At 34.0% G+C, this 26,856-nt stretch overlaps 3 protein-coding genes across 15 annotated transcripts in view; 1 reads left to right on the top strand and 2 right to left on the bottom strand.

The window, feature by feature from the left end:
* The first annotated feature begins 693 nt into the window (after positions 1 to 693).
* Positions 694 to 2,248, top strand: LOC119633800. The gene is made up of 4 exons (XM_038027550.1): positions 694 to 762; positions 866 to 1,076; positions 1,137 to 1,320; positions 1,383 to 2,248. The coding sequence occupies exons 2-4, from the start codon at positions 1,042 to 1,044 to the stop codon at positions 2,148 to 2,150; spliced, it is 987 nt and encodes a 328-aa protein (XP_037883478.1). The 5' UTR covers positions 694 to 762; positions 866 to 1,041; the 3' UTR covers positions 2,151 to 2,248.
* A 759-nt stretch (positions 2,249 to 3,007) lies between these two features.
* LOC119633510 lies at positions 3,008 to 4,433 on the bottom strand. Of its 2 annotated transcripts, none has more exons than XM_038027103.1 (3): positions 4,347 to 4,433; positions 3,469 to 3,908; positions 3,008 to 3,411 (listed from the first exon to the last, which is right to left on the bottom strand). In XM_038027103.1, the coding sequence occupies exons 2-3, from the start codon at positions 3,878 to 3,880 to the stop codon at positions 3,278 to 3,280; spliced, it is 546 nt and encodes a 181-aa protein (XP_037883031.1). In that variant the 5' UTR covers positions 3,881 to 3,908; positions 4,347 to 4,433; the 3' UTR covers positions 3,008 to 3,277. The 2 variants fall into 2 exon arrangements, with proteins under 2 accessions (XP_037883031.1, XP_037883030.1); XM_038027102.1 differs by having other exon boundaries at positions 4,311 to 4,390.
* Positions 4,434 to 9,765: 5,332 nt separating this feature from the next.
* The window catches only part of LOC119633982 (protein sickie), a 320,882-nt gene continuing 303,791 nt past the window's right edge, over positions 9,766 to 26,856 (bottom strand). For 11 of the 12 annotated variants that reach the window (XM_038027862.1, XM_038027863.1, XM_038027865.1 and 8 more), the window contains 4 exons: positions 12,092 to 13,920; positions 11,426 to 11,681; positions 10,884 to 11,363; positions 9,766 to 10,821 (listed from right to left, as the gene is read on the bottom strand). In XM_038027862.1, coding sequence (XP_037883790.1) covers positions 10,702 to 10,821; positions 10,884 to 11,363; positions 11,426 to 11,681; positions 12,092 to 13,920 — 2,685 coding nt within the window. In that variant the 3' untranslated portion in view covers positions 9,766 to 10,701. The remainder of the gene's footprint in view (positions 10,822 to 10,883; positions 11,364 to 11,425; positions 11,682 to 12,091; positions 13,921 to 26,856) is intronic. The other variant, XM_038027864.1, reaches the window with a different exon arrangement.

Raw genomic sequence — 26,856 nt, 5'->3', positions numbered from 1 at the left:
CACTGTTTTTGTTAATGAGAAACCTGTTGATTTCTGAGGTGTATTTTAAACTAGGGCGAAGCTTAAGTCTTCATTCAATGTTGAAACGGATAACAAGCAAACAAATAAGTTTTCGACTATTTGGGACACTATGTACGAAGCAGCTACCAGCATATGTTCATGCTTCTCTTTTGTTATTGTAAAATAAAGAGTGAAAAAATATGTCGCCATTGCTTGATAATTCAATTTTAAAATTTTGGCTTCTTGAACAAATGATTAGATAAATCACAAGTTATTGTAAAACCCCTTATTCCTTTGTTTTTATGTATAGAGTGATACAAAATATAATCTTAAATTAGATATCGTAAGAAACTTACTATTTAATATAATATAATCACACTTACCATCTGCAATATTACTACTAACCGCACTTGCATAAATTATGATCAAAATACCATCTACAATATTACTACTAACCATACTTACCATCTACAAAATTATATATATAAACAATTTCATTCATTTGTAGATAATTTTGTGGATTTTAGTTAAAACTGAATTCCACAACATTCCATTCATGAATTTCGTACTTGAAGAAAGGTTCGAAAAAGAAGAAGAAGAAATGGTGCTATATTTAAGCGATGTGATCGGACCGACTTTTGACGTTTTTTAAAAATGTATTCATATCTGCGGAAACAAAATGCTCTTTTACATTTATTTTTACGGTTGGGAGAGACGTCTAGGAAGGGGAAACGACGATTTCATCTACTTGCTCTCCTCATAGTGTGTAACAGTTCAAATATATCATAAGAAAAGGCATGGCTGCTTTCTTTTACAGTCCCTCTTCTATGAGATTATAAAGACTTTATTTATTACGTTTCTTCAGATTAATTTCACTATTGTGAACGATTACTCACCTATGCACGCGAACATCTTCACCTTGGTCTCATCACAGTGAATGACCGTTGTTTGTGAAATTGTTTGTCATTTGCTTGTGTTCGCAAGAATTTCATTTCACTTCCCTTTACGACAGCACGAAAAACACGATAACAACAAATCATCATGAATTCTGTGAATAAAACGCAACCACATAAAGTGTAAGTGCATGTATTTTTCTCTTTATTTATCAGTTTTAATATCAATTCATCATATTGCAGTTATAATGCAATTAATAAAGTGCAAAGTGAAATATTGTACAATTTCATGTCACAAAATCCTGATATAGCGAAGGGGTTTCATTACGCTTTCACAAAAGAGCGATACGTGAAATGCTGGCGTAATTTAGAAAAAGCACTTAATAAAAGTGGACCGCCTAGAAAAAGTATGTGCGAGTGGAAAAAGGTGAATTAGCATGCGGGGGAAATACTTACCAATTTATTCAATTTTTTCTTACTAATTTGCAGGTATGGTCAGATCAAAGGCGATATGTTACAAAGAAAGCGAAAAATAAGGGTTTAGCCGCTCTGTCGCCTTTAGAAGACATTATTTTTACAATGCTTCAGAATTTTAACAAATACCTAGATCAGGGAAGTGAAGAACCGATCACAAACAAAAAACAATCGACGGCGATCGTTAAGGATTGTGATAAGAGGCAAGCAGAATTGCCTCTATTGAGAGCTATAGAAGCTCCACCGAAACGTATTAAACTCGAAGTGGAGGAAAACAATACCGTCGAATATGGTAATAATTTATATAACATAACAGTACTTAATGAGGCTGAGATGTCCGACGATGAGCCAGATGAATTCGATCAAGAACAAGTTATTGTAAAGCATCCACCACCTGAATTGGACATGGAAAGTGATGCGGCGGACAATTGCGAGGAAAGTTCACGTGAAGTTCTACCCAACTCCTTATCTCCGGAAATTGAAGATCAGTCCGATTTAAATGATTTGCAACAGCAGTCCACTACTAATTCTAAGGAATTACCGCCAAGTGCAGCGTATCGTGAAACTTCCTCCTCCCGTGGACGTACAAGCAATCCTTATGAAAAAATTTATAATTGTTTAGAAAGATTATGTGACCTTAAAACAGAAGAATTGGTAGAACTTAAGCGGCATAATAGGGAAATGGAGAAATTTCGTAAAATAGAACTCAAATGCACGTTGCAAGCCAATCCAACTATTCAAGAATATAGAACGAAAAAATCACACCTTAATCATAGAAAGTAAAATTGCAGTTTTATAAGGTTTTTTAAATAAAATATTAAAAATAGACGAATCAATTTAACGGCAATCCTCGAAAATATAAAAAAAATAAGGTGAATCCAGATGTGTTCCATAAGATATACATGAATAAGATATAAGAGAATCAACGGAGAAGCGCGGGTAATCGAAAAATTCAATATGGCATTGCATGCATCGTGTTATATTGTTCCATATCCATTATGACATTTTTCAAAAAACTCAACAAAAAGTTGATGTTTAGAATGCGTTAGTCGTGGTCTGAAACGACTTCCTGTATAGTTACTGGCGCATACCGATGGTATAGTATTTGTTTGAGTTATCTAAAAATTTGTGACGAAAGATTGGACTTTCAAATATTGGAAGACTTACTCTGTTAAGCTCGTCACGTGGACAGAAAAGCAGATTTTATTAACTAAAACCCAGCTTTAACAACTTCGATATGAAGAATAAAAAGCGAATTACACTTTACTGTCATATCTTAAAATTACGTTTATGAGTCGTTGCCTTTAGGTAAAAAAAGGATAATTTTAGTAGATGCAAAATTGCATTCACTAACTGACTTAAAACAGTGAATAGATAAGATAAAATTTTCGCGCATTTTTATAATTTATCCCTGTTAATAGGATTGAGTTTTGTTACACCCCTGTCATTGTGATCATTCCTCTGTAATTCTTAGTTTTTTTTTTTTTTTGTAAGAATCAGATTTCTGGTGAGAGATCGCTTGAACTTCACTTTGCCCAAATACCGCGAAAGCTCCATAAATATGAGATTGTGCGAAAAATTCCTCTCCCCGCCATGAAAGTCAACTTTTTCATTATTAAAAACCATTTAAGTTTTCGTAGTATTATTGTAAATCTTTTTACTTATTTTCTCGTTTTGCCTCTTATCCATAATTAACTTTAAATATTTACTACTAAATAGACAAACTTTAGATCTTAATAGCTTACATTAAGAGGCCTCAAATCGCTTTTACGCACAAAAACGCACATAAGATATTAACAATTAAAAGATAAAAAGACTTAGATTGCGTATAGATGTGCGAGAAACTATGGTTAATTTGGAGAAGGGTTAGGTATGTTTTTGGTGTGAAAGGCGCATTGTAACCGCAACATTTACTTCCACCTATTATTTTGATAATCCCACTTGGAGGCTAACCCAGTCACTGGATTCATTTCCAAGTCAATCATACGTTTCAATTGAGCCTTTTTGTGTTCCTCATCGAAGGTGACGGGCATTTCATCGTACACTGGAAATTTAAAAATGAATAATAAGGTCAAGTCAATAACATTCTCTGCTTGCATACCGAACAAATTCATGAAGATGGCTACCCAAATAGCCATAGCAGTGAAAAGCAAGCCGACGCCAAAATGTTGCTTGAATTCACCGGTAGGCGCCTGTATTTCAGCGAATGTCTGACAGAAACTGGCTCGATATAAAGCTTTCTTTTCATCTATACTCATTTTTTTCCAATCACCTTTCTCCTTCTGACGCAAATTATTAATTTCATTGGTCGGTTCACGAAAACGTACGGCAGGCATTGGATAATCGGCACGATCATAATAACAAGCAGTGCCGTTCCAGCCGTAACCAACAATTTCACGTTTACCAATCTTGTCTAAAGTATGCACGGAAGCAACACTGCCAATTTGTGGACAGCGAACCACTTGAGCTGCTAGTTGACGGCGTAAAGCCATATCCAAGACACGCAGAGCCATATTTCGCTTGACAATTTATAACAATAAGCTGGAAAAAAAGCAACAAAAAAGAGTACATCTGTTAATACAATCAGTGTAAGCAAGGGGTAAGGGAGAAGATTTTCGTAAAGCGGTGCGCAAGAGAGCTACAGTGCTAGAGATTATGTAATCATTAATTTTATTGATTGTTTGACTTTTTGCCGATGATATAACTTCCACACACAATTTTCACATGTAATTTTTAAACTGAATAGTTAAAATTTCTAATATATCGGTTTTTCTAGAACTAAACAATTAGCATATACTATAAAAATTATACAATCATCGAAAAAATAACTATTATAAAATAGCTGCTTTTTAATGAGGAATTTTTGAAAAATCAAAAATATTGTAAACTGTCTTACAATATCCACAATTTTCTATCAATTTCTTTTAAAAATATACAACTTACAAGAAATTCCTAAATAAAATTTACTTATTCACTTACAGCAGCTGGTTGACAAAAAACTTCAGTTCTTAGTACTACCAACTCATCTCAAAAAACCCGGTTATCCTGCATATTGATAGGGATTATATCACTTTTTTAGGAATAAGGAAATATTATCACCAACATTTTCTCTCCCCTTGTTTTATTAGATTTCAATGTTGATTGCATTGAAAGTGTACACTCATATTATAGGCTTTTATATTTCTGTTAGATACAAGAGAAGCACTGAATATGCGTATATAGAGATTTTCACAAATATCTGCTCAAGTTTTTATTAACTTTTACCGGCTTTGGCAGTTTATACAGTTTTTTGTGTTGTAAAAAGATAGACACTACATCTTATAGAAGGAAAGGAATATAGGAGAAGGCAATTTCTAATTTAAAAATTATCCTGGATAAATAATTTGCAATAATTAATAAGAGAAACCAGTATTTTTATTTATTTTAACATCAATTTCATTATGTTTACTTTTCAAATTTTACGTTTTTATTGATTCCCCTACGTTTACTTTTAAAATATTATTTAATTACATTCATTTCCAATGATTTCTTTACATCTATGTGAATGTGGCCGCAACAGCATTTTGTTTCGCTTTTTATTTTCGTCTGGCAGCACTAAATTAGATACTTACTTGAATGAGAAATTTTTACTAGCATGCGATAAAATTTTGCTAGACGATACATCACCCTTCAAGAAGAAAAAGTCGCAAGCTCTATTATTTTTGTCGCAAAGTCTATTATTTTTGTCGCAAGCTCTATTATTTTCTATTTATTTTCTATTTATTTCTTCATATATTTTGTGCCCTTTAATAACTTTTCCGTCGTATATGACTGAGGGTGAACTATTCTCGTAGAAGAAAGTAAAGAACTTAAAAACTAATAAAAAAATGCTCTGTAACAATTGAAACAATTTTCAGAGACATATAGATGCTAACAATATAATTGATATGTTAACTTGCTGGAGCAATGTAGCGTAATACAGTCATAAGTGCTTATGCCATCTGTTGATTGATTTTTCACAACTTTTGAAAGATTGTGTTTACTTTCATTAGAGAACTGCATGCGTGCATGTTTACCATGAATTACTTGGTTGATCAGACTTTTCCGGCTTCTGGCATATTCCTTTTGAGGCCATGCTTACGAAAAAAAATCCTTTAAAAATTGTAGCAAAATGTAAACTTTGTATGGAAGAAAGCAATCATTTGGGGCACATAAAGAAGTGATTGAATCAAAGAAGGAGTCAACACTAAATTCCAATTTCAAACCCCATGAAACTCGTGGAAATTATTGAATGATACTTGATAATAGGATAATATTTCTACGTCAATAAACGATGTCATTGACTTGAAGTAGACCCAATTTTTATTATGTAGATCGATTCAGAATTACTTCATGAATCTTCTTTGTCCTTCTGTCCGTGTTTAACTTATAGCTCGAAATTTTTGGGATATTTTGCTGCAATTATATTTTGGTTCAAGAATGAATGCAATTAAGAATGGTTCGGATCGGACCACTTTGTCGACCAATTCTCTTATAAAGCTTTATTTTTAGAAAAAGTTGCATGAATAATTTCAGAATGGTGTAGGGTATTCACTTTAGTGATTTTACTTGTTTATAATGTTGTTATTATTGTAATTTATTTAGGTTAAAGAGATAAATCGTAGGGCTAGAAGCACGAAGACTACTGGACCATGATTATCGACTCTCCGTGTTCTCATAATACTTTTTAATTGTAAGGCACCAATAGATTCGAAGCCTTAAAGATAATTATTTCCATAAAATATTTAAAGTTCTATGCGTCAATGAGTTTAGGGATGGGTATAGGTTCATTAATTTACATCGAATAACTGTTTTTCGTAACACCTCTTTAGTTTTGTTATGTTATTACGTCAATGCACATTTTGAATAAAAAAAAAATTTGCTTTTTATTGGTATAAATGATACGAAAAGGCCATTACGGGCGTGACATAATTTTCAAAAATTCGATTGCGCGAACCTCGACTTCTCAAAACGATATTTAGTGTAATTCCAACAATTTTCATTCTTTCGGACTTTCACCAATCTGAGCTGAATCTAAGACATCCGGGAAGTCAATTTAAACATTGTTCATGGCTTGTTTTGTTTGGCCAATCACACAAAAATCAGAATTTAAAAAAATTCCCTAGCATATCTTTGGCTACAGGTATATATGCTAAGCGATTTTTTTAAGTAGAAAAAATGTTGTTGATTTTTTCTCTAGCGAAATCACTTTCTGCGTTTTCCTTTCCACTGTTACGAAATTAGTTTCAACGACTTTCGTTCCTCCTTATTCCCTTTTTCTAGATCCGCATCGTTAGAAGGAAAGAGAAAGAAAACGCAAATTCGAAAACTCGGTTGAAACAGGTTTAATCAAATGATGATAGTGAAAATTTATTTTCTTAATTGGACGACACCACAGTATCTTCTCTATATATATTTTATGTAGATAAGTTTTCTCTTACAGTATCTTGTTTCCATCGTATCGACTTTTCAATGAACTCACTTAGTCCCAAGAAGAAAAACGTAATCAGTTTTGATTATTTGTCAATCAAATTCCATTTTTTTACTTCCCTACACACGATCAGTCAATGTATAAATCGAAATTAGTTGATTTATCTTCATTTTCTATCGTGTGTCTGGCTTCTTTGTTGTGATCATCTTCATTTCAAGCTTTATGCAAGTTTACTCCGTAAGCAACTCAAATATCCATAATAATTGAGACATTTTATAATTTTTGATATTGAAAAAATTTTATTGCCTTTTTATTAGCAGTTGATTTTTGTTGTTGTATTTCATGTTTTCTTTTGCTTTAGTTATTTTGTTTTTCTCTTGATCTTATGAGTAAGGATTTTTAGTACTTTGTTTTTGTTTTGATTTTGCACCTCAATCGTATAAATTTCGCATGAGATATTTTTTATATGAATACAAATACGATAATAATTTATTTCAATTTTTTTTGTTTTTTTTTTCTCTTTTCCGAATTTTGATTCACACAATAATACATAATAAGCTAAGCGAAAAATGCATATATAAAAATACAAAATTAAAAAACAAAAATAAAAAATAAAAGAATTGCTTTTAACATAAATTAAATATTTTAGATAATATTTATATGTATATACGTAGAATTAAAATTTAAAACTAAAAAACATTAACAAGCACACTTCTAAATATATAAAGTTTTAAAACATATTTATATTGTTGTTTTTTTTTTTTATTTTCTTAATTTCTTTCTTTTTAAATAAAATTAGCTATAATAGTTGTTTACTGTTACTTTTACGTATATTGCAGTTTTTTAATATGAATGAATGAAGGATGCCTTTATGAACATTTTTGTTTTTTTTTCTTTTTTTTTTTTTATATTACTATTGGTACGCGTATATAAGTAAATATATATAATGTACATATGTATGTATGTAATATAAATACATATTTTTTCTTGATATTCGTTTGTAGCAAAAGTTAAAGGTTATTTTCAGTTTTTCTTTCTTTTTCTTGTTTTCTTTCTTGCAGTATAGTATATAAAAAGTGAGGTTAGAATTTGTTTTTATCGACTTAAGGAGAGTTTAGTAGGAAAATTTCTTACTATTAAATTTTTTTTAAACAAGCATTTCAGTTTTTACTATAAGGGTTTTATGTTTCATGTTTTAAATTAATTAAATGCTTTACTACTTATAATTAATGTTAGATAGTTTAATTTGGCTTAGTTTTACATATTTATTATTAGGTCTTTTTCACATTTAATATATTTACAGTTTATACAAACAAATTTCACGAAATCGAAAAGGAAAACTAGAAAACGAATAAATGAGAAAGAGACAAAAAGCAAAATAAGAGCAAAATAAAAATATAACGTGTATATGTTAGTGACATATACATGAATGGATATGCACGATATAATTTGTGAGTATACAAAGATTGATCAAGAAAGAGGGAGGTATTTAAATTTCTCTGTCAATCCTACCTCTGTTGCAATTTGGCCAAATGTCTGTCACATGGAAGGGGGCTACTTCATGAAAAGAAATTCCTTTGGATTTAGCAGAAAGAAATGGGTTCTTTTTTGTTTCGCTGTTTTAATCCTCCAATTACTCAGGGCATGTCCCTTATTAGCCTTTACTACAGCTACGATCACGGTAAAGTCTTTACCGCACTTGAGTTTTGCACCCGCGAGCACTGCCTAGTAGACATCGATGATTCATTTTAAAAATATATTTACATATAAATAAAAAAGAACACAAAATAAAGTACGTTAGTTCATGAAGACTAGATGAGGCTTTAGTGCAGATATCAAAGCCTACGATGGAGTCATGCTGATCCTTCTCGTTTCTTGGTATACCTTATGCCACTTTTGGTACAAGGATATATTAAGTTTGTGTGCATGCAACCCAGAAGGATCCACCTTTTATTATGCCGATCGATTCAGAAAGTGTTTCGATCTAACTTTGCCCATCTGTCAATTTGTCTTGCTTTTTTATGTTCAACATAAAAGCCGTAATATTTGGGATATTGCAATATTTAGTACATGAACAAGTTTTGGCCCAAGGATAAGCGCTATTGAAAATTTTTCAGATTGGACCACTTTTTCGAACACTCGCTATATAAAGCTTTATTTGAAACAGAGGATCAGTATACATTGCACAGACGTCTGAAATTTTGTGATATCTAATATCTGATTAGGAATAGTTCACAAGAGTAGCCATAATGTAATTGTATATGTATATTAGAAAACCTATAACAGTTGGAAATCCAATGTTTCCACTAATTGTTATTATATTATAGCGTATATAAAATAATTGGCTACAAAATGAAGATGCTACAGCAGTTATGTCATTTGGTCGTAGCTAAAGTGAGTGCTTACTCGGCGAAGCGATTATGTTTGACCGATTGGGGACACACCCATTAGGCTGTGACCGCCACCATCTCCCTACTTCCTTCTATTTCTTTACTTCTTAATGGCCGTTATCGTGTTAAACGGATAGGAGACATCCCCCGAGCGAATGATCACAATTCATTTCTGCTTCTTCAAGATTTGCACAAAAGAACAACACATTATTCTTTGTGCTGAGTATAAAACGAAACCAAAACGAGTGCTATAGCGTTAACATGCCTCAAAGTCTTGAATATGGCCGGTTTAGAAGCGCAGGGGGGCACTATAAACTCGACAAGCTGTCTTATTTCCGGGTGAGGATTTGATGGACAGGTCGAAGCGTTTCGGCCAATGACGTTTAAGACTTTGCCTCTCTTGATCAAACTGCTCATAGATTGTGTATTATATGTGTACATAATTTGCATAGCACATATATTATACATGTTCGACTATGTTATTATAATACATATTCTTTTTATAAAATTTTATGTCTCATATATCATTTATATAATTATATTTATATATATATATATATATATATATATAAAATTTTGTTGGTGAGATTTTTGAAAAAAAAACCCAGCTTTTATATTAAAAGCATCTAAGGAATACGTTGACATACTTATGCCACTTCATATTTAAAGAAAATTGTTTAGCTAAGGTTTCATTATTCATTTTTTTTCCTTTTTTCAAGACAGAAATCAATTGTTAGCTTTCCGTTTTGCTTATGTGGCTTCGAGTGTAAATTTGCATATTTAACAAGTGCCGCTAAAAGGTGCAATTTAGTTAACCAATTTCATTTCCCGAATTTACTTAGTCTACCACTTTCCTCTACTTTGCTAATAAGTTAATCTCAAAGAAAGTAGTGTAAGCAAATTTTTCATTTAATTTTTTATGGAAGTTTTTGAAATTTTCATTCTTCTTCATCTTCTTCTTTTTATATGCGCATACTTCATTTATCCGCAAGCTTAACAATTTTCTTTAAGATTTTCAAAAAAAAAAAGGCGAAAAACAAAAAGCAGGGTTGTATTTCCTTTTCAACATTGTCTCGTATTATTTAGCCTAATCTTCATTCCCTAAATGAAATTTTTATTTAATTAAAAATTTAATTAGTCTCAGAGATGCTTCCAAATTTAGAGTCGCTTTTTTGAAATTCAAGCTCGCTCATTTAATTACTCTCAGATGCTTCCAAATTCAGAGTCGCTTTTTCAAAAAACTCTCTTACGCTGTACATACACATGATTTAAAAAGAGAATATATATATGCATATATATATGGAATATTGTATCTTTCTTTCTCAGTGTGTACACATTCTCCCTCTATATATATGTTAAGCATATAATGTATCTTTATCTATGTAGGTATGTAGAGAATTTGTATTGTATATAAACTTTGGGGAAAGCTGTAATTAAATTATTTGCATTATCTTATGAATACGGAGTACGTAAGGAGTATGAAAATACATGACATTTATTCGGCACCAGCTGAGCTATCTGGTGTTACGTTCGAATCTAAACTAGCACAGTCACTTTCGGGATCCTGGTTCTCGGAATAATTGGCAGCTTCTTGCAAGCGCATAAGCATATTTAACTGAAAATAATATGTGACTTAAGAAAAGTTATAAAACTCATTAGATCAGAAGATTGACTTACCAAAGGATCTTGATTTTCCCCATTGCTGGCCGCTACTCCTTCGAGGCCAACATCCTCTGCATTAATTTGTCTTAAAGGTGGCACTGAATCAGGTCCATAAGGCCAGGGATAAGAGTTCCTAATAAAAGCAGAAGGATCATTCCAGGCTCCACCTCGACGTCCGTAGAGTTGCACTCCCTCTCTTACGGCCTCTATAAGATATGGCGACAAATGATAATTCCATATATCCGTGAACCAAACCTGCGACTCTTTAAGATCTAATGGGCAGCTTAAGAATAAACGAGGACCGATTGTAACATCACTTGAACTATGTGCTTCCAAAAATCGATTAATATGCTGCCATACGCCAGGCAACCAAGCTAAGACCGTTCCCAATTCAGGTTGTGAATGTTGTGTTTGTAATTCTAATTGGAAAAGTCTTCTCCTTAAAAAACGCCCTAAAAATCCTTTCACTGGTTCCATATGATTAGCTGTTAAAACCTAAATTTGCATTGGTAGTGCTTTAAACAAATTTTTCGATTCTTTCCTTTAGCGCTACTTACCCAACGGAAATTGTGATGCAATTGTAAGTTGGTAGTATTACAGGTGGCTTGGGACATTGTGCCAATTATGCAAGGTAGTTTAGCAGCCGGGCCTGCGCTTAACAGGCAAGAGAACACATCTCCCAATGCTGAAGCATGATGCAGATTGTCCAGTATAATCACAGATGGCAATTCAGAAGCTCCATTTGCTATAGCCGCTTGTTCAGCTATATGGCCTAAATATTGACGCAATTCTTTGGAGGATTTGTGATCCACGCTTTAAACGAGCAAAAGAGGAAAGAAATTGAATCATGGTAAGAGAGGTTTCGTTTCATACAATAAAAAGATTGTAGTTCAAGGAATTATAAAATTGCGGTTAATCCAATTTTTGTGCACAACGCGTCAATTATAAAAAAGGGAACGTTTAGGATAAAGGCAAGCCGTTATACAGCCAGTAGTAAGACCTTCGGTCTGATCCATTGCAAACGTAGATATTTAATAAAACAAATTTTTTTTTTGGAAAGCCATATATATTTACGTAACCATGTTGAATGGTATCAAGAAGGCGTGGAAGAATCAACATTTAGCTTTTGTCGTCCTTTTTAAGACTAACGAGGTGGGTATAAAAGATTCGGTCACAGTCGGCTATTATTTTTTTTACTTTATATCCCATTTTGTTTGACTTACTTGAACGTTGCTATAGCTTCTGACGGATTGCCACGGCCCGATCGCGCTACTAGAAACTCAGCTAAACGTCTAGCTAAATATGATTTGCCAGTGCCACTAGGTCCACACAAAATCAAACGTCTGTGTTCGGTTAATAAACTTATATACCGATGCACTATACTCCTCGGAATTAGGCTATCGAAGGCCAAACTCCCAACACCTTGCAAACATATGTACAAGGTGCGTACATTGCCTACTATGTAACCGCAAGGAAGCAGCTCGGGAAAACCCATTTCTGGGCCACGTTTCGCCTCTCCTAGATGGTATGATGTAATGGAATCCGTGTTCAAACCCAAATTGGTTCCGGGATCTATACGCGATACGTAATCCTTGAAAGTTTTGCGCACAATGTAATCTAAATTCTGCCATGTTGTCTTGCCAGAAATGTACGTATATGCGATAACAAATTCATTGGGACTGGCCATTGAAAATGCTTTACGTTCTCCATTCTCATCTCGTGCGTTCGCTACTATAGATCCGTTCGCATAAAATTCATCAACTTCCAATAGCTCCTCGCAGTACTTATTGAAAGATTCAGGCTGGCCTAAGTAAACAGCAATGGCAATCTTTTTACCATCATTAATGTCAGACATTTCCTCTGAGGTGGTTGGCATATGAGCCGGACTGGGGATGGGTTCGAGAGCGGGTGGTGGCGGGGTTAAGTCGATATGCGTGGATGGTGAAAGAGGAGGTGGTGGTTCTGGTGCTGGAGCAGGTGGTATATTTTCTTCCTCAACCTCTTCTTCTAAACGTTTGGGTAGTTCCATAGGAGGCCTGGTGCTTCCGTCAGCCAAGGAATATCTTCGCGACTCTCCTATAGATCCGTTGGGACTTATGGCATTGCCTAGAGAAGCTTCTGAACCAGCTAACGAACGACTGGTTACCAATTTTTGTAATCGCTCATTATTCTGCTTCAGGGACATCATTTCTGCACGCATTTTATTTACAGTTTCTTTCAAACTCTCCAATTGGGAGGCTGAACTTAACGCCTCTAAACGTATATCAGTTAAAACTAAATCCTTTTCTCGCAATTGTTTCTTGAGATCTTCAACTACATGAACATTGTCCTCATGATCTATGGCATCTATAGGTTTAGCATTATCAATAAGGGTTACTGTTTTAGTGGCATTAGAGTGCTTTGTTGGCGATCCTAAAGGAGCAGGCTGTGTAGCCAATGCTGCTAAGCCTGGTGGTTCAGCATTAATTTGGCGGTTGCTTCTGTGTAGGCCAGGAGAATTAGTCAAGCTTTCACTGTTATTGGCATTATTGGAACTTGTATTGTGATGATGATGCTGGCCAACATGGCGACTAGTTTTTGATATTTTGGCATTACGTGAAAAAGCTTTAGTGAAAGAACTTCTTAGCCAGCCTTTCTTTTTCTTTTTATCTTGTGTCGAACAACCCGAACTAATCGAGTTTACTGAACACATTGAGTCTGAGCTGTGATGTCGTTGCATCGAACCCGAGTTGCCATTGCTTCCTCCCAGTTGTTGTTGTTGTTGATGTTGAGCAGCTCGTGATATATGCTGATTGGAGGGCACAGATGATGGTGGCAGTGGTGGTGGTTTGTTGCCCAATAAATCGTTTTGTGTCTGACTTTGTGTCTGCACGCCCATACTTTGCATGTGAGCAGTCGTTAGACCTGCCTGTATCGATTGTTTGCGCAACAATTCAATTGTCTGACGCATGTCCGTCAGCTCACCATCTTTGCGTTCGGCAGTGGCGGTCAACTGTTGCAGTCGTGTTGTCATATTGGAAAGTGATTGCTCGAAAGCCGCCACTACGTGGGCCTATAAAGATAAGAATTGAAAAGCGAAATGTAAAAATTTTGAAGACTTATTTCAAACAAAATTTTCAAATTTAAATTCCAGTTCTATATGAATGATTTAAACTGTTTTAAGAAGGCTCATCGCATACACACACACACGCACACATGCAAAACTCTTTGAAGTAAAAATTTTATAAAATTATACCGCATCACGCACATGTGGCCTCTTTGCTGCTATTATTTCCATACGTATGTCAGAGCTTGATAGTTTTCCTTGCCAAGGTCTTCAAGCTACTTTATATATATTCAGTTTTTTCCTTTCCCATATTTCTTTACTTTCTTGCTTTAATGTAACTCATGATATGCCTGCGGAGTTGGTCTGTCGTTTTAGATTCTTTTCGTACTTTAATTATGCATGCGGCACCTGCTGCTGCTGTTTTTAGCATTACATTCCCGGTTGGTTGGAAATGCATACTTTAAATTTTATTTGGTCTCTTCCGCTAACTTTCATGCAAACAATCATCTCGTTGTCAAGCAAACTTTAAATAATGTAAATGCGAAAAAGAAAATTACAATACACGAAATTATGTTGAATTGCAAAGTAAAATTTTGCTGTTACTTTTTGCTGTAGTTATGATTATGAAAAGGTAGAAAGTTCTTCAAGTTCTCGAGTACTTTGTACAAGAATGTTATGTACTATGTCAGGGTGTGTGTAGATTATTATTTATTAATAATTGTTGCAGAGTTCACATAAACACGGTGAAAGAGAAAGAGCAACAATACAATACTGAGTTTTTTTAAAAATACCTTTCGAACAAAAGTTCAGATCTTTTTTACTACGCGTAATGGTGTATAGGTCTCTTATATTCTATTCTCGTTTAATGCTAGGTCCTTTAGATAAGCGAATTAAGTAAATTCCAATATTTAAGAAACGTTATATCGGAGAATCATGATCGAATTTTTCACTTATTTATGTTATAGTAAAACGTGTCACCCCTTTCGCGAATCGTTTGGTATATCTGTCAGCGTCTGAAGAAGCAGCTGGAATGGGAACATCGGCAGACGGAGGTGCGATCGCACGTGGGTCGTTTCTTGTTTCAAGCGAGATCTCGAGAAAAACAATGTTTAAAGGAAAGGAAACAAAGAAAATGCCCAATAAAGCACAAATCCGTCAGGTAAGAATAAGTGCCTGGAGGATGAACCATTGTGCATATATTTGAATCCACTACCAAGACTTTGTGCGCAATGGATGATGTGTATTACCATTAGGATTCATTCAAACTAGAGAAATGAATTCTACAACGGAAAAGTAAGGTGAAATCATGGCTCTTTTTTAGAGTAAGTACCTAGTGTAGTCGCTTTAATAAAGTTAAACATTTTATTGATATTAAGTTTTCCAGGTATTTTCAAGAAATCCATAAACTTAGATGCTCCAAATGCTTCAGTCGACGACGTTGCCGATACGCAAGACCGGACAACTGTCTAACTGTGTAATTTTCAGTTCATATCGTTAGTAATAGCGACAAATATTCCATCATACATAAACACTTTGGTCATTGGGTTGTTCTGGGTTCTTTAAGAGTCAACGGAATTGTCCCAGTAGGTGAGACAGTCCCTTTAAGCTAGGGGCAACACTACATCTGGAGGGCTACATCGGATTAGAGTGGAAACTGCTGGAAGTCTATCTGCGTATCATTATTTATAGCTCCCGTGTCTTTGTATTACCACAGCTATCGTATACGACGTTGGGAGAGTGGGCATCCCGACACGTGTGACGGTTTCACTGTTCGAAAGCAAAGAATGGGATACAAAACTGAAATTTGATCAATGGCAGGTCAAACGATAGTGTTATAATAATTCCCATTGATATGCTCATTATTGTGGAAAACTGTTCAGCTATTAGGCAGTGAATTCGCACAAATAACTCAATCAATAATTTATTTATCCGAATCGGTTAATTATTGAATGAAAAAGTTGGTTCTAAGTGATACAAGTAATTTTTTACTCCTTGGTATGCGAAATAACGCTGGGCTTAGGGTAAGGTATTTTTGTTTTTTCGTAAAAATTCTTTGCCTTTCTTGTTTAGCAACCATCAAACTGTGATATTTACTGTGCATGTGGAAATAAAATTAAAAAAGGAACTAAAGCCTAATTTGCTTTCTATCAGGACGTTAAAACGCCTTTTATACTATTTTCCATCAGTGAAAGAAGTTTGTATGTGTAACAGTTTAAACTTCTTTGGATGCAGCTATCTTATGCCAGTAAAAAATGTTGCGGGCATCTAACCCAAGCACTGCCAATACAGTCCCAATAGCCTTCACGTTGTGGTTTCAAATCGAAATATCTGGTCGCAATAAAATCTGTGTTATGCATGCACAAAAGCTATAAAAGGTTAGGTTGCCGTGGAGCAAAGCATAACAGTAAGGCATACAACGTGAAGAAGCTATAGAAAGTTTAAATGTCGGGGGGAAAAAGGCGTTTTTTTTTTTTTTTGAGCTGTTTATAGGAATCGCTATTTTAACTGAAGGGCTAAAAACGCCATGTCGTCGGTACAATCGAATTTTGCGTTTAGTTACGACGTTCTACCTGATGCGTTAAACAAACAAACAAAATGCCATCACGATTTGATTTGAAGATTCTTAAAGCACAACCATTTACAAAACGTATAATGCATCGCATATTGTGTGCAGTCTGTGTGCATTAATGTCTGCAGACAGAAATACAGATTGAAAATAATGCTCTAGTTTTATGGAAATATGGTTGCATGGAAATACGGTTTGTAGGTTGGGAAAGCATGCAAAGTTGCACAACAAGGCAAGTTAAATTTAATGTAAAATTTTATGTCGGCATGAAATCATAAGTTAGTCAAGTACATATGTGCATTAGAAGCTAATGTAGCGAATCTTGTAAAGTATAATTTTCTAATGAGCGGACCATTAATTATCATTTTTTTTTCTTTAATTTTTTAAAAGATTAGGTATAATTAAGCGGAAAGTAAAAAGTTATGTTTAACTTAAGACGAATCTTTAATGTTCGCTCTATCGTAGCGAAAGATTCAAGTAAAAAAACATTCTTAAAAGTAGGCGTGTCATTTCATTGGTGAAGACGCATAAGGTTTACACGGTCTTAGGAGATATTTGCTTTCTGTTATAAGCCTTTAGATTTGGCTTCTTGTTGACAGGGGATATTTTAGCTAGTCCTAGGAAATGTTTGAAGTACGTTTAAGATCTGTGTCATAAGCTGTAAGTTATAGTTTTTCTGCCTATTATAGACGAAATAGTAGATCACGCTCAATTTCAAATTTGGTCTGGAGCCGCGTACCAGCGGTATGTGTGCGTTAACCTTTTGAGATTTGTGCCATTTTTTGCGAGTGGGAAGGAACAAAACAGCAAACTTCCTAAAGATGGACAGAGAGACATGGCTAAATTGACTGTAAATTTTACGCTAATCAAGAAGTACACTCTTTATGGTGTCTCAAATGTGCCTCTCTTTCTTCCTGATTGCTAGCAGACCTCAACAAATACTCACGATAAGCAATTACGTACAAGAAGAAGACGAAGCAAAACTATGAAACGAACGGAGCAGGTAATCTATCTTTGGGGTGATAAATTGTTTGTAATATGTATGCATGCGCGTGCATTCATTCAAATATATTTGTCTATGTCGTAAAAATATATTATCTCATTATGTTCCCTACCTCTGCATCATACAATGCACGCGTACAATGAAAAATGTTTATCAGCCTTTTAATTATCACGGTATTAATATATTAATTGTTTGGTTACCTACTTCTCATAAACTGCAAATCACGCATACATAACTAATAGACGAGAAAGATTGCGCTTTGGTGAAATGTATTCGCAATATAAGGATAAGAGTTTGCTTATGACGAATTGTATAAAAACAAATCACTCAATAAGCTTGTAGGGTGACATATATATGTGCGATGGTTATTGACGAATCCATATAGGATATGCTGGGCACGAAATTCAGATTCTTTCGTTGTGGCACAAAAACAAAAATAGCGTCTCCAAGACAACAGGAACTTGTAACCCAGTGGTCGAAAAGTTGGTACTGCATTCGTCACTTGTGGGGATATTGATATCTGTAGAGTGGAGTAAGGTGTTTAACGATGGGCCGTCGCCCACCATACTATTTTTACTTGTTTTATTTTAAATAATTTTCTACTATATTTTTTTTTTTATATCAAAGACGACCAGAGGCGCGTGCAAGTTTTTGCAAGAGCCATGCAAGCTCAGTCTTCAATACAAACTGAGTGAAAATTGTAAATAATATAAAGCTTTTGACACATACACCTAACTAATGGAAAGAAGATATGCAGCTCTAAGAAACGCATATGCTTATCGGTTGTTTATGCTATCGATAATGATCTCTTCTTTCTTACTATTATGTAAATTCGTATTCGTCACTATCTACAAAGTTTTATTTCGTTTATTACTTCTTACTTTTTATACATTAAACTAGTCAGGCCTATTAAATATTAATGCCAAGGAGAGAACAATGGTTTTCTAAGAACGTGAATCATTGCATAAAATGAAATTTCCATAAAAATTATAAGATTAGCCTACAATTTTCTGAGAACCCAATCATAAATAAGCTTTCCGTATAAAAATTTCAATTGAAATTAAGAATTACATTAACCGTCAGTTAAATAATTATACAACTTTAGTGTTATTTTTTTTATTTTATGACTATATGTACTTTCTTTCAGACGTAATTTAAAACGACATTTCCCTTTTACACACTTGTTAACTCGGATTCGTAGATAAAGTTGACATTGAAATTTAAATTGCTTACTTGAGTTTTTAGTGGAACGAGTTCGGAACTTGAATAGTAACAAAATAAAAACAAGTAAAAACCTTATAGTAGGCCACGGTTCATCATCAAGTACCCTGCACTATACCACATTTATTCATATAGACGTTATATGGGAAGTGGTCAGACCCATTTTCAATAATGTCCGCCCTTGAGTCAAAATAAATCCGTCAAAATACCTCTAACATGGCGGCCGCAATAAAGCAAGATAGATAGACGGACAGACGGACAGACAAGCTTAGCTTGATTCAAAAAGTGATCCTGAGAGAAAACGATTCTGAATCCATCGTTATAATCAAACTTCGGTCTTTTTTAAACTTTTTCTGAGTGCGTTGCATATCTCCGTACAGCCTTCACACAACTTTACACCATATTTGACGTAGCGTGTGATAAATACATTTCCGGCAAAAACATGTTCTAACTGAAGCAGTTCTAACTGAAGCAATTCCAACCGCTAATAAAATTTCTAAAGTTAAGGCAGTAGCAGCAAGACAAGCATCTGTTCTCTCTTCTTCACTCTCTCCGTTATTGATTGACGGGTCTGCGATTGAGGGAAAACCTTATTTGTTGATTTGACGACGACGATATTTCGTGTGACTTGTATTTTTTTTAGGAGAAGACCTTGCAGCATCGAGCTACAAAATAGATACTCCATTATAAATAGCGCACTTAAGTGAGGTCTTAATAAAATATTTAAAGGTAACTGAGCAGAGGGTGAACTTTTAACGCCAGCAAAAAACGCAGCGTTGTTTCTTATCGCACAGGAAAACGATAAATGAGTGGTTTCCATTGGCAGTGTCAATTTAGAAGACTCGGCAGCTCTTTATATTCTGGACATGAAAATACGAAATGACGTTCATTGGGGAGAACATGCGCTCGAAGTATCGAGAGAAGCAGTCAAGGGCTTAGGATTTTTAAAGCGGTGTACCAAAGAGACTTTTCGCTGCAGCCGATATGCCCACCATTTACGTCATCCGCATTAGAGCGCAAGATAGGAACGACGCACTCTTCCCTTGAGCGTCATAAGCGAAACATAAGCCGCGTGGTGCGTCCAGGACAAGTGTTCTACGGAGACAAAATATCTCTCCTTTAATTAAATTCTTCTTTCCCGTTCTTCTTATTGAACGTTAGAGATTCGAAAGGAATTTGGAAATCCCTCAAGTTGAAAATTGTAAAAAGGAAGAAGAAAATGTTTCCCTGATGTTTAGTAGTAATCTTTCAAGTCATCAGGAAGTAATTTTTCATTTTGGTTAGTGCTTTTGATAGTAATATTAGTCAAAATTGTTCTATTAGCTTTAGTTAACGTGGGAGATAGCATAATATTTAAATGTGTTTCAGATTAGTTCCTTCCTTCCCATATTGCACGCAAGACGTGTAATAAATTCAGAATGAATGCAACGGCGAGGTGTTTTCCACAAAAACTTATAAAACATTTACTATTAAAACATTTTTCTGTGCTTAACGCAGCAATTTAATAAAAGGAAAGACCATAGCAATTAAATGGGCAAAAGAAAAATATGGCAGAAAAACAACATTCGGACTAAGAACAACAAGGAGAATAACATAAACAACGAAATGTTTGCAAAATGTGTATACAAGCAGTAGTAACATTAGCAAACTTTATACACAGTTCAGCTTCAATAAACACCCTACGAAAAGAACATGAATCAGACAAAAAAGAAGAAGAATTGATTGTTATTGTTTCTTCTTTTCTTTTTTTTGTTTTTGTTTGCTTCTATTTCCTTTTACAATAGTGAACCGTATATAGATATAGATATAGATATATAAGTCCCGGCAGAGTTTACGTACAAGTTGAGCCGAATTTTTTATATCTTTTTTAAAGTCAATAAAAAAATTTAGCTTGGATATATAGATTGGGTATAAAAACACATGATCGTATCTAATTTCTCCAACATATGCATGTTTTCTTGAAACTTGTGTCTTTGAAGTGCAATTGAAGTGCGAAAATTAATATATCTTCTAGCGAAGAATATAACAAAAAAAAAAAGCAAAAGAAATTTTTTTGAGGAAAAAAAAAGGGTCATCTTCCGATGTTGTGTGTTGTTTTGTGTGTTGATGTTTGTGGTATTGGCAAAAAAAAAAAAAACAAAAATAAAAAAATTACATAAAAAAGAATCTTTATGAAAATGCATGCAATGTAATATTAGTAACAACAGTAACAACAACTAAGGAGATTGTGTTTACCTCTTTTTGTTTTTCGTTTTTTTCTTACTTGCAAGAAAACAAAGAAAAATTGTACGCGTTCTGACTAAGAGAACACTGCAAAGCAGAAGAGCTTTCTAAGAGTAAAACATAGAATAGAGGTATAGATCAACCATACGACACTCTAGGGTAAAATTAAAATTTACTGCATGCAGTTTATTCATAATAGTGCCCTACCGCGCTACTGTTTCTGAATATTGTACATTTTGGAGTTTTTATGCTGACTACAGAGAAAAAAAAAACAAAAAAACAAACCGTCATAAAAAATTCAATTGTATTTCTATAGCAAAAAAAAAAAAAAAAAAAAAAATGTTTTTTTCAGCATAGAAAACGCGAACATTAGTAATAGATTGTTCTTATTGTTGGCAGTGATATGTTGGTTTTTCTTTTTTTTTTTTTTGCTCTTGCTCTTTCTCGCTTTTCTAGACAAAAAATGAATTTTATCGTTGGTAATTTTCTCATTTATTGTTGCAAAACCGTAAAGCTTTGCCTTAAACATTGGCATAACAAACAAAAAGAAATGCATTCAAGCGTCTGCTCGTCCGTCAGTCAGTGAGTTAGTCAGGCAGACGCGGTTATATTCAAGTTCAACGGCATTTCAAGTACATGTGTAGATTATTTTTAAATGGTTTTTATTCGGCTGTCAGTCTCCTTTACTATAATAGAAGTTAACCATAAGCAGTGCGCTTTTTTCTTTTTTTTTTTTTTTTTGGGGCAAACTTATGCAAAAGGTTTTCGCCATTGAAGATAAAAATTGAAGAAGGAAAAACTAATCTGCAGCCAAAAAAAAAAAAAAAAAACATAAAACTGAAGAATTCTAATTGCGAACAACTAGTCAGATATTATTTAGGAAAACAAAAAGTTTTTTTTTTGTCAATTTCCACATAAAACACATCTCACAAATTTTAATTGATTCCTTTTTTAATTAACTTACACTTGCACACACAACTATGCCAAAAATATTTCATTGTTTTATTGAAGAGGTCAAGTTCATCCCCGACATTCAATCAATATTGTTATTAAAGTGGTGAAAGCTTTACATCGTTCAAGACTAGCATAGCATAGCAGGTGATTATAGAAAATTAAATTCAAACTAAATGCAATGTTTTTACCTATACCTGCACTTGTGGTACAACGATATATTAATTTATTGCATGGATATATGCAACGGCCAGAAGGACTTGACATAATTCCATCTTTTCTTATATCCGATCACTTTTTGAATCGATTTATGCTGCTCTGTCTGTCCGCCCGTCCGTCCGTCCGTCTTTCATTTTGTTTTTCACATATAGGTTGGAATTTTTATAGTTATTTGATGAAATACGTCGTGGTATGGTAATAAGCGAAATGGTGTAGGGTATTTGATGACGGGTCGCGTTCTCCTATTGTACCTTTACTCGTTTTTGTATTTTTAAAAAATATATTATAGAAGAAAATTTGCTGATCCCTGCGAAAATGACGTACAGCGCCTAAATGAAGAGCTGAAGTTCTAGAGTTTGACATCATCTTATAAAATTTATTGAATGCCGTTGTTTTATTACCTTACTCTGTTGCGAGCATCTCGTGGCTTTAACGTCTTAAAAAGTTGCAATAATACTGCCTCCAAACTATATATAATATTATTATATATTAAATACTCTCCCCTCGTGGCTTTTTTGCTTTTCATTTAATTGATTTCAAGTGTTTTCTTAATTTATTAAATTTTAATGTATTGTAACACATGATCGACTCTCTCAGTACTTCTTGTACTGTATTTCCAACGAGAGGTGATGATAAATTATTCGTCTTAATTGCTGCTATTAAGTGAGTCACTAAGACCAGTTTATTGTGATTCGAGTTCTAATTGCACACTAATGACTTTTAATTAAAATGCTATTTCTAGAAATCTTGCTTTTAATGAGCTATTGATTATCTGAAAGGAATTCATTTAATGATTTAACGTTCAATTTCCAAAACGGATTCAATTATCTCTCGAAAACTTGAATTTTTATCTAAAGAAAATCAAAAACTGCTAGCAACGTAATCTAACCAACTTAATCATGTCAATTCAGGGAAGGGCGACTTGCTGTGGAAATCAAGTTTTTCTTAACTTGACCTTTTGCACTCATATGTCGACTAAGTGCCGACAGTTTCTTACATCAGTTCTTATGTCGACATATAGTCGGCATTGGGTTATTTGAAAAATTAATAACTAAGGAGAGGTAGTGGTAGGTCATAAAGAAAACATTTCGGTTAAGGTGGAAAGACGCTTTCAATTTTCCAATAAAAAATAAAATACGTTTTTGTTGGTTTAATAGATGCTTTGCACTTTCAGAAAATATATGAAACAATTGCTTTACTTGTAGGAAATTTTTCCTTGAAACTATTGGGCTTTATGTCGAAAAGTACACCTATGACGAACGAGTGTAGATACTGGGAAACCGCTATCATGTGTTTAGAAAGTACACGTTGTTACGTAATCACTCGCTATAATGACTTCTGGCATACCATGCTATTATTTTCCATTCCCAATTGCATCAGTTGCTGTTCGTAGTTTTCCCTAGTGATGGTTTCATTTGGTTGGAACAAAGTGTAATAAACCATTAGCAGCTGACATTTCTAAGTGGCAGCGCCATGAATATTTCACTTTAATCTCGTTGTTAATAATTCGGACTTTGATTTCGAGTTTGAATATCGTAACCCATCCATTGTCTATCACTCAGAGCGATTTAGCGACGCTATTCTTCGAATTAATTAGGAAAAGTAAAGTTTCTCGCAAACGGCGGACCTACATCTATTCAAAGCTCCAAGGAACTATGTTGTGAACGCTTTCATCTGATAATTTAGGCAGATGCCTATAGCTTAAAGAAAGTACTTTCAGTCACAGTTTTATTCTGCAACCTGGTTGCATTCTTTCTTAGTAAGCGGATCGAACAAATTAAGAGATATGATGGAATGATATTAGAATGATTTGAACAGATGATGAAATGATTCAGAATAAAATTTTATTGTTTTATACTTCATAAGTTACCAATGGACAGCGCCATAAACGCAATCAATAAATTAAATTAGTGTAATGGCGTTGGGTTGAATATTTTATGAAGTAAAAGTAAATGTCACTACAAATGTTTGCATAGAAAATGTAATAAACACGTTGTCATAACAATTTAAATTATATTAATTAAAAAACGGTAAGTTTCAAACGGCTGCTGTTTAGTAACTATTTGCTCAATGAAATTTTTGTCACAAAATATTGGAGAGAAAGATAATGTTGTTCAGGTTTTTGTTTCTATCTTTTTATGCTTTTAATAAGCATGAAATTGTGAAACTTGCTTGCCTGCATTCGTTTGCATGCTTGTTACTCACTCAGTCACTTGGTTACGCATTGGATTAGTTGGTCTATTAACGTTTAAATTTATTAAAGAGTTTCAAACTTCAGGTTAATGTGCTTCACAGCTCTACGTTTTAACACCTAGTTTAAAGTGATTAATTTATTAGTTGCAATTCGAAAGAGATGCAAGATACCGGTTATTGTTCGTATCGCAAGACAAGATTATCTCTCTACTCATTCAATAATGCTATGGGAAGTGCATCATCTTATTATCGTTACTTTTCAACACTTTCAGTTTAAGCAATTTGTTCAGTAATAAGTTTAAATTTCATGGTTGCTATCTGACTCATTTTGCATGTAACGCAGCACGCCCTTTAAAAATTCTATATTTGCTGCGAGATTTCTAGAGCATTTAGTCTCAATTTCGTTTAGTTTTAAAAAGCCCTTAAAATGGATAGATTAAGGAAGCTTGAAGACTAAAATCATTCTAAACAAGTGAGAGCACTATAACAGGTCACAGCCAACCATTAAATATCGTAAATCACCTCGCTTGCTGCAGTTAGTCATTTAACGGCTTTCAAAAGTAAGATGTCATATATGGGAAAAGCTAGTCCGATCCGAAACATTTTCAGTAGCGTTCGTCCTTAGGCCAAAACATATCATTGCACCAAATTTCATCAAAAAATCTCAAAAGCTGCTGCCAGTACGTTGGGCAGAATAAACAAGACGAACAGGCAAACAGAGGGACAGACAAGAGTAAATCGATTCAGAAAGTGACTCTATCTGTAGGATATGAACGACTTACAAATTTGCGAAATAGTTTTGTCCACTTACAAGAAAGGAAAGAGGACATCCATGCGAAATATGATGTTTACCTAAATTGCATAAATTTTCTCCTTCGAGTCGAGCCAGCCGAGGTAATGTTTCATTTTTTAATATTGAGAGCAATCTACGAAGGCAAAGACATATGTATGTAACCATTCGGTGCTGTAGTTAGTTTCGACTGCAATAAATATATATTTGAACTGATAACAATATTATTTTGATTATGTTTATGGACGGGTTTGATGCACTTTCTAATCAAAACTACATCGATTGTGTGACACAAAAACATTTGTTTTTCTCTCTTTTACTCTCAATTTGCTTATTTTGCGCAGCGTTAAAAAGAAGGTAAAGAGGGTCGCTTATCTGCACTACTTTAGAATACAGTTTATCTCCTATAACACGAAAAATTCGTTTCGCATTGTATAAGTCCGTGTTGAACGAGTCACTGTGTTAAGCGAACATCTTTTAGTGTCTTTTACGAGCACGGTTACAATTTTTTCTCCTTACAACACCAATCCGTTTACTGTGCTCTACTGGACTAAATTGACTGAGTGAATATACTCGGATGAGCCTATTTAACATATTACTCTATAGCATCAGCTTTGTTTAAAGAAGCTCAATACATATATACGTATATACATATTTTTATTTAAGACATGAATTTCAATTTAAAGTTGATCTAGCAATAACAAGGAAAAGATATTTAAATTTTTATCATAAATCAATCTTCTAATCTCAATAGGATTAGGTGTTTGCCTCTAAAGAAATTAATATTTTATTAAAAAAGATGCTTTAAAACTAAACTTCTTGCCCTCATTTGCAATTTTGCACAAAGTATGGCGACATACGAATATTTTCCCACAATATTGTTTACTTGGTTGAAAAAAGCAGTGTCTGCGTTATATGAAACAAGATAATCTTACAACGTTCTGCTTGTAGTCGCACAGTAACACCTGTTATCACTATGTTTACGAAAAGTGATGTCAACTTCTTATTAAGAGGAAAGAAAATTATCGCAAGTAGATAAAATAAATGGAACAAGGACGGAAATGAAATCTGTGTCTTTTACGTCTTGTCTTATATTGCCTTTCTTTTAATCTTTCTATTTCACGCAGAATGCAAGAAGTTTGCAATATGGCTTCCTAGATAGCCCTTTCCGCTTTTTCTGAAAAGGCTTTCTTCTAATCTCAAACTTACACTTTTTGTTTTTGACTTTTGTTTTTTGCCTTCCAGCAACCAGGCTTGATTGAGTATTCACTGAGATTTATGGTCTAATTCGAAAATTTCACATAAACAATTTTTGGTTAACTATTTATCGCAAGTCGCTGTATATGCAAAAAAGCGCAAAATTGACCGTTATGGTAGCTAAAAGCTTAGATGGAATATAGAGTGCACGCAGTCTATCAGGAATTGCAGGCTAAATCAATCTTTTGTTTCTATTTTATTTTTCATACCCATCGCCGAAGGATATGGGGTTAATCAATCTGTCAATACGTTTGCAACATGAAGAGCGAAGCTTTAGGAGAACTGCAGACTAAATGAATCTTTTGTGTTCCTTTTTTTCTTGTACCCAACATCGAAGGACAGAGGTTTATTCAATCTGTCAATACGTTTGCAACATGAAGAACGAGAGAGATTCCATAAAACGTATATAATCTTGATCAGCTTCAAATTCTGTAAACTGATTTAAGCATTTCCGTTTGTCTGTCTGTGTAATGAGTGTGACAACCACTCTGCTGATTGCCGAAAGGAAGCTACCTGCTA

This window comes from Glossina fuscipes, unplaced genomic scaffold (genome assembly GCF_014805625.2).
Source record: "Glossina fuscipes isolate IAEA_lab_2018 unplaced genomic scaffold, Yale_Gfus_2 2, whole genome shotgun sequence".
Taxonomy (NCBI): domain Eukaryota; kingdom Metazoa; phylum Arthropoda; class Insecta; order Diptera; family Glossinidae; genus Glossina; species Glossina fuscipes.
Note: the sequence above shows the minus strand (reverse complement) of the source record. Positions and strands in the feature narration are given on the sequence as shown.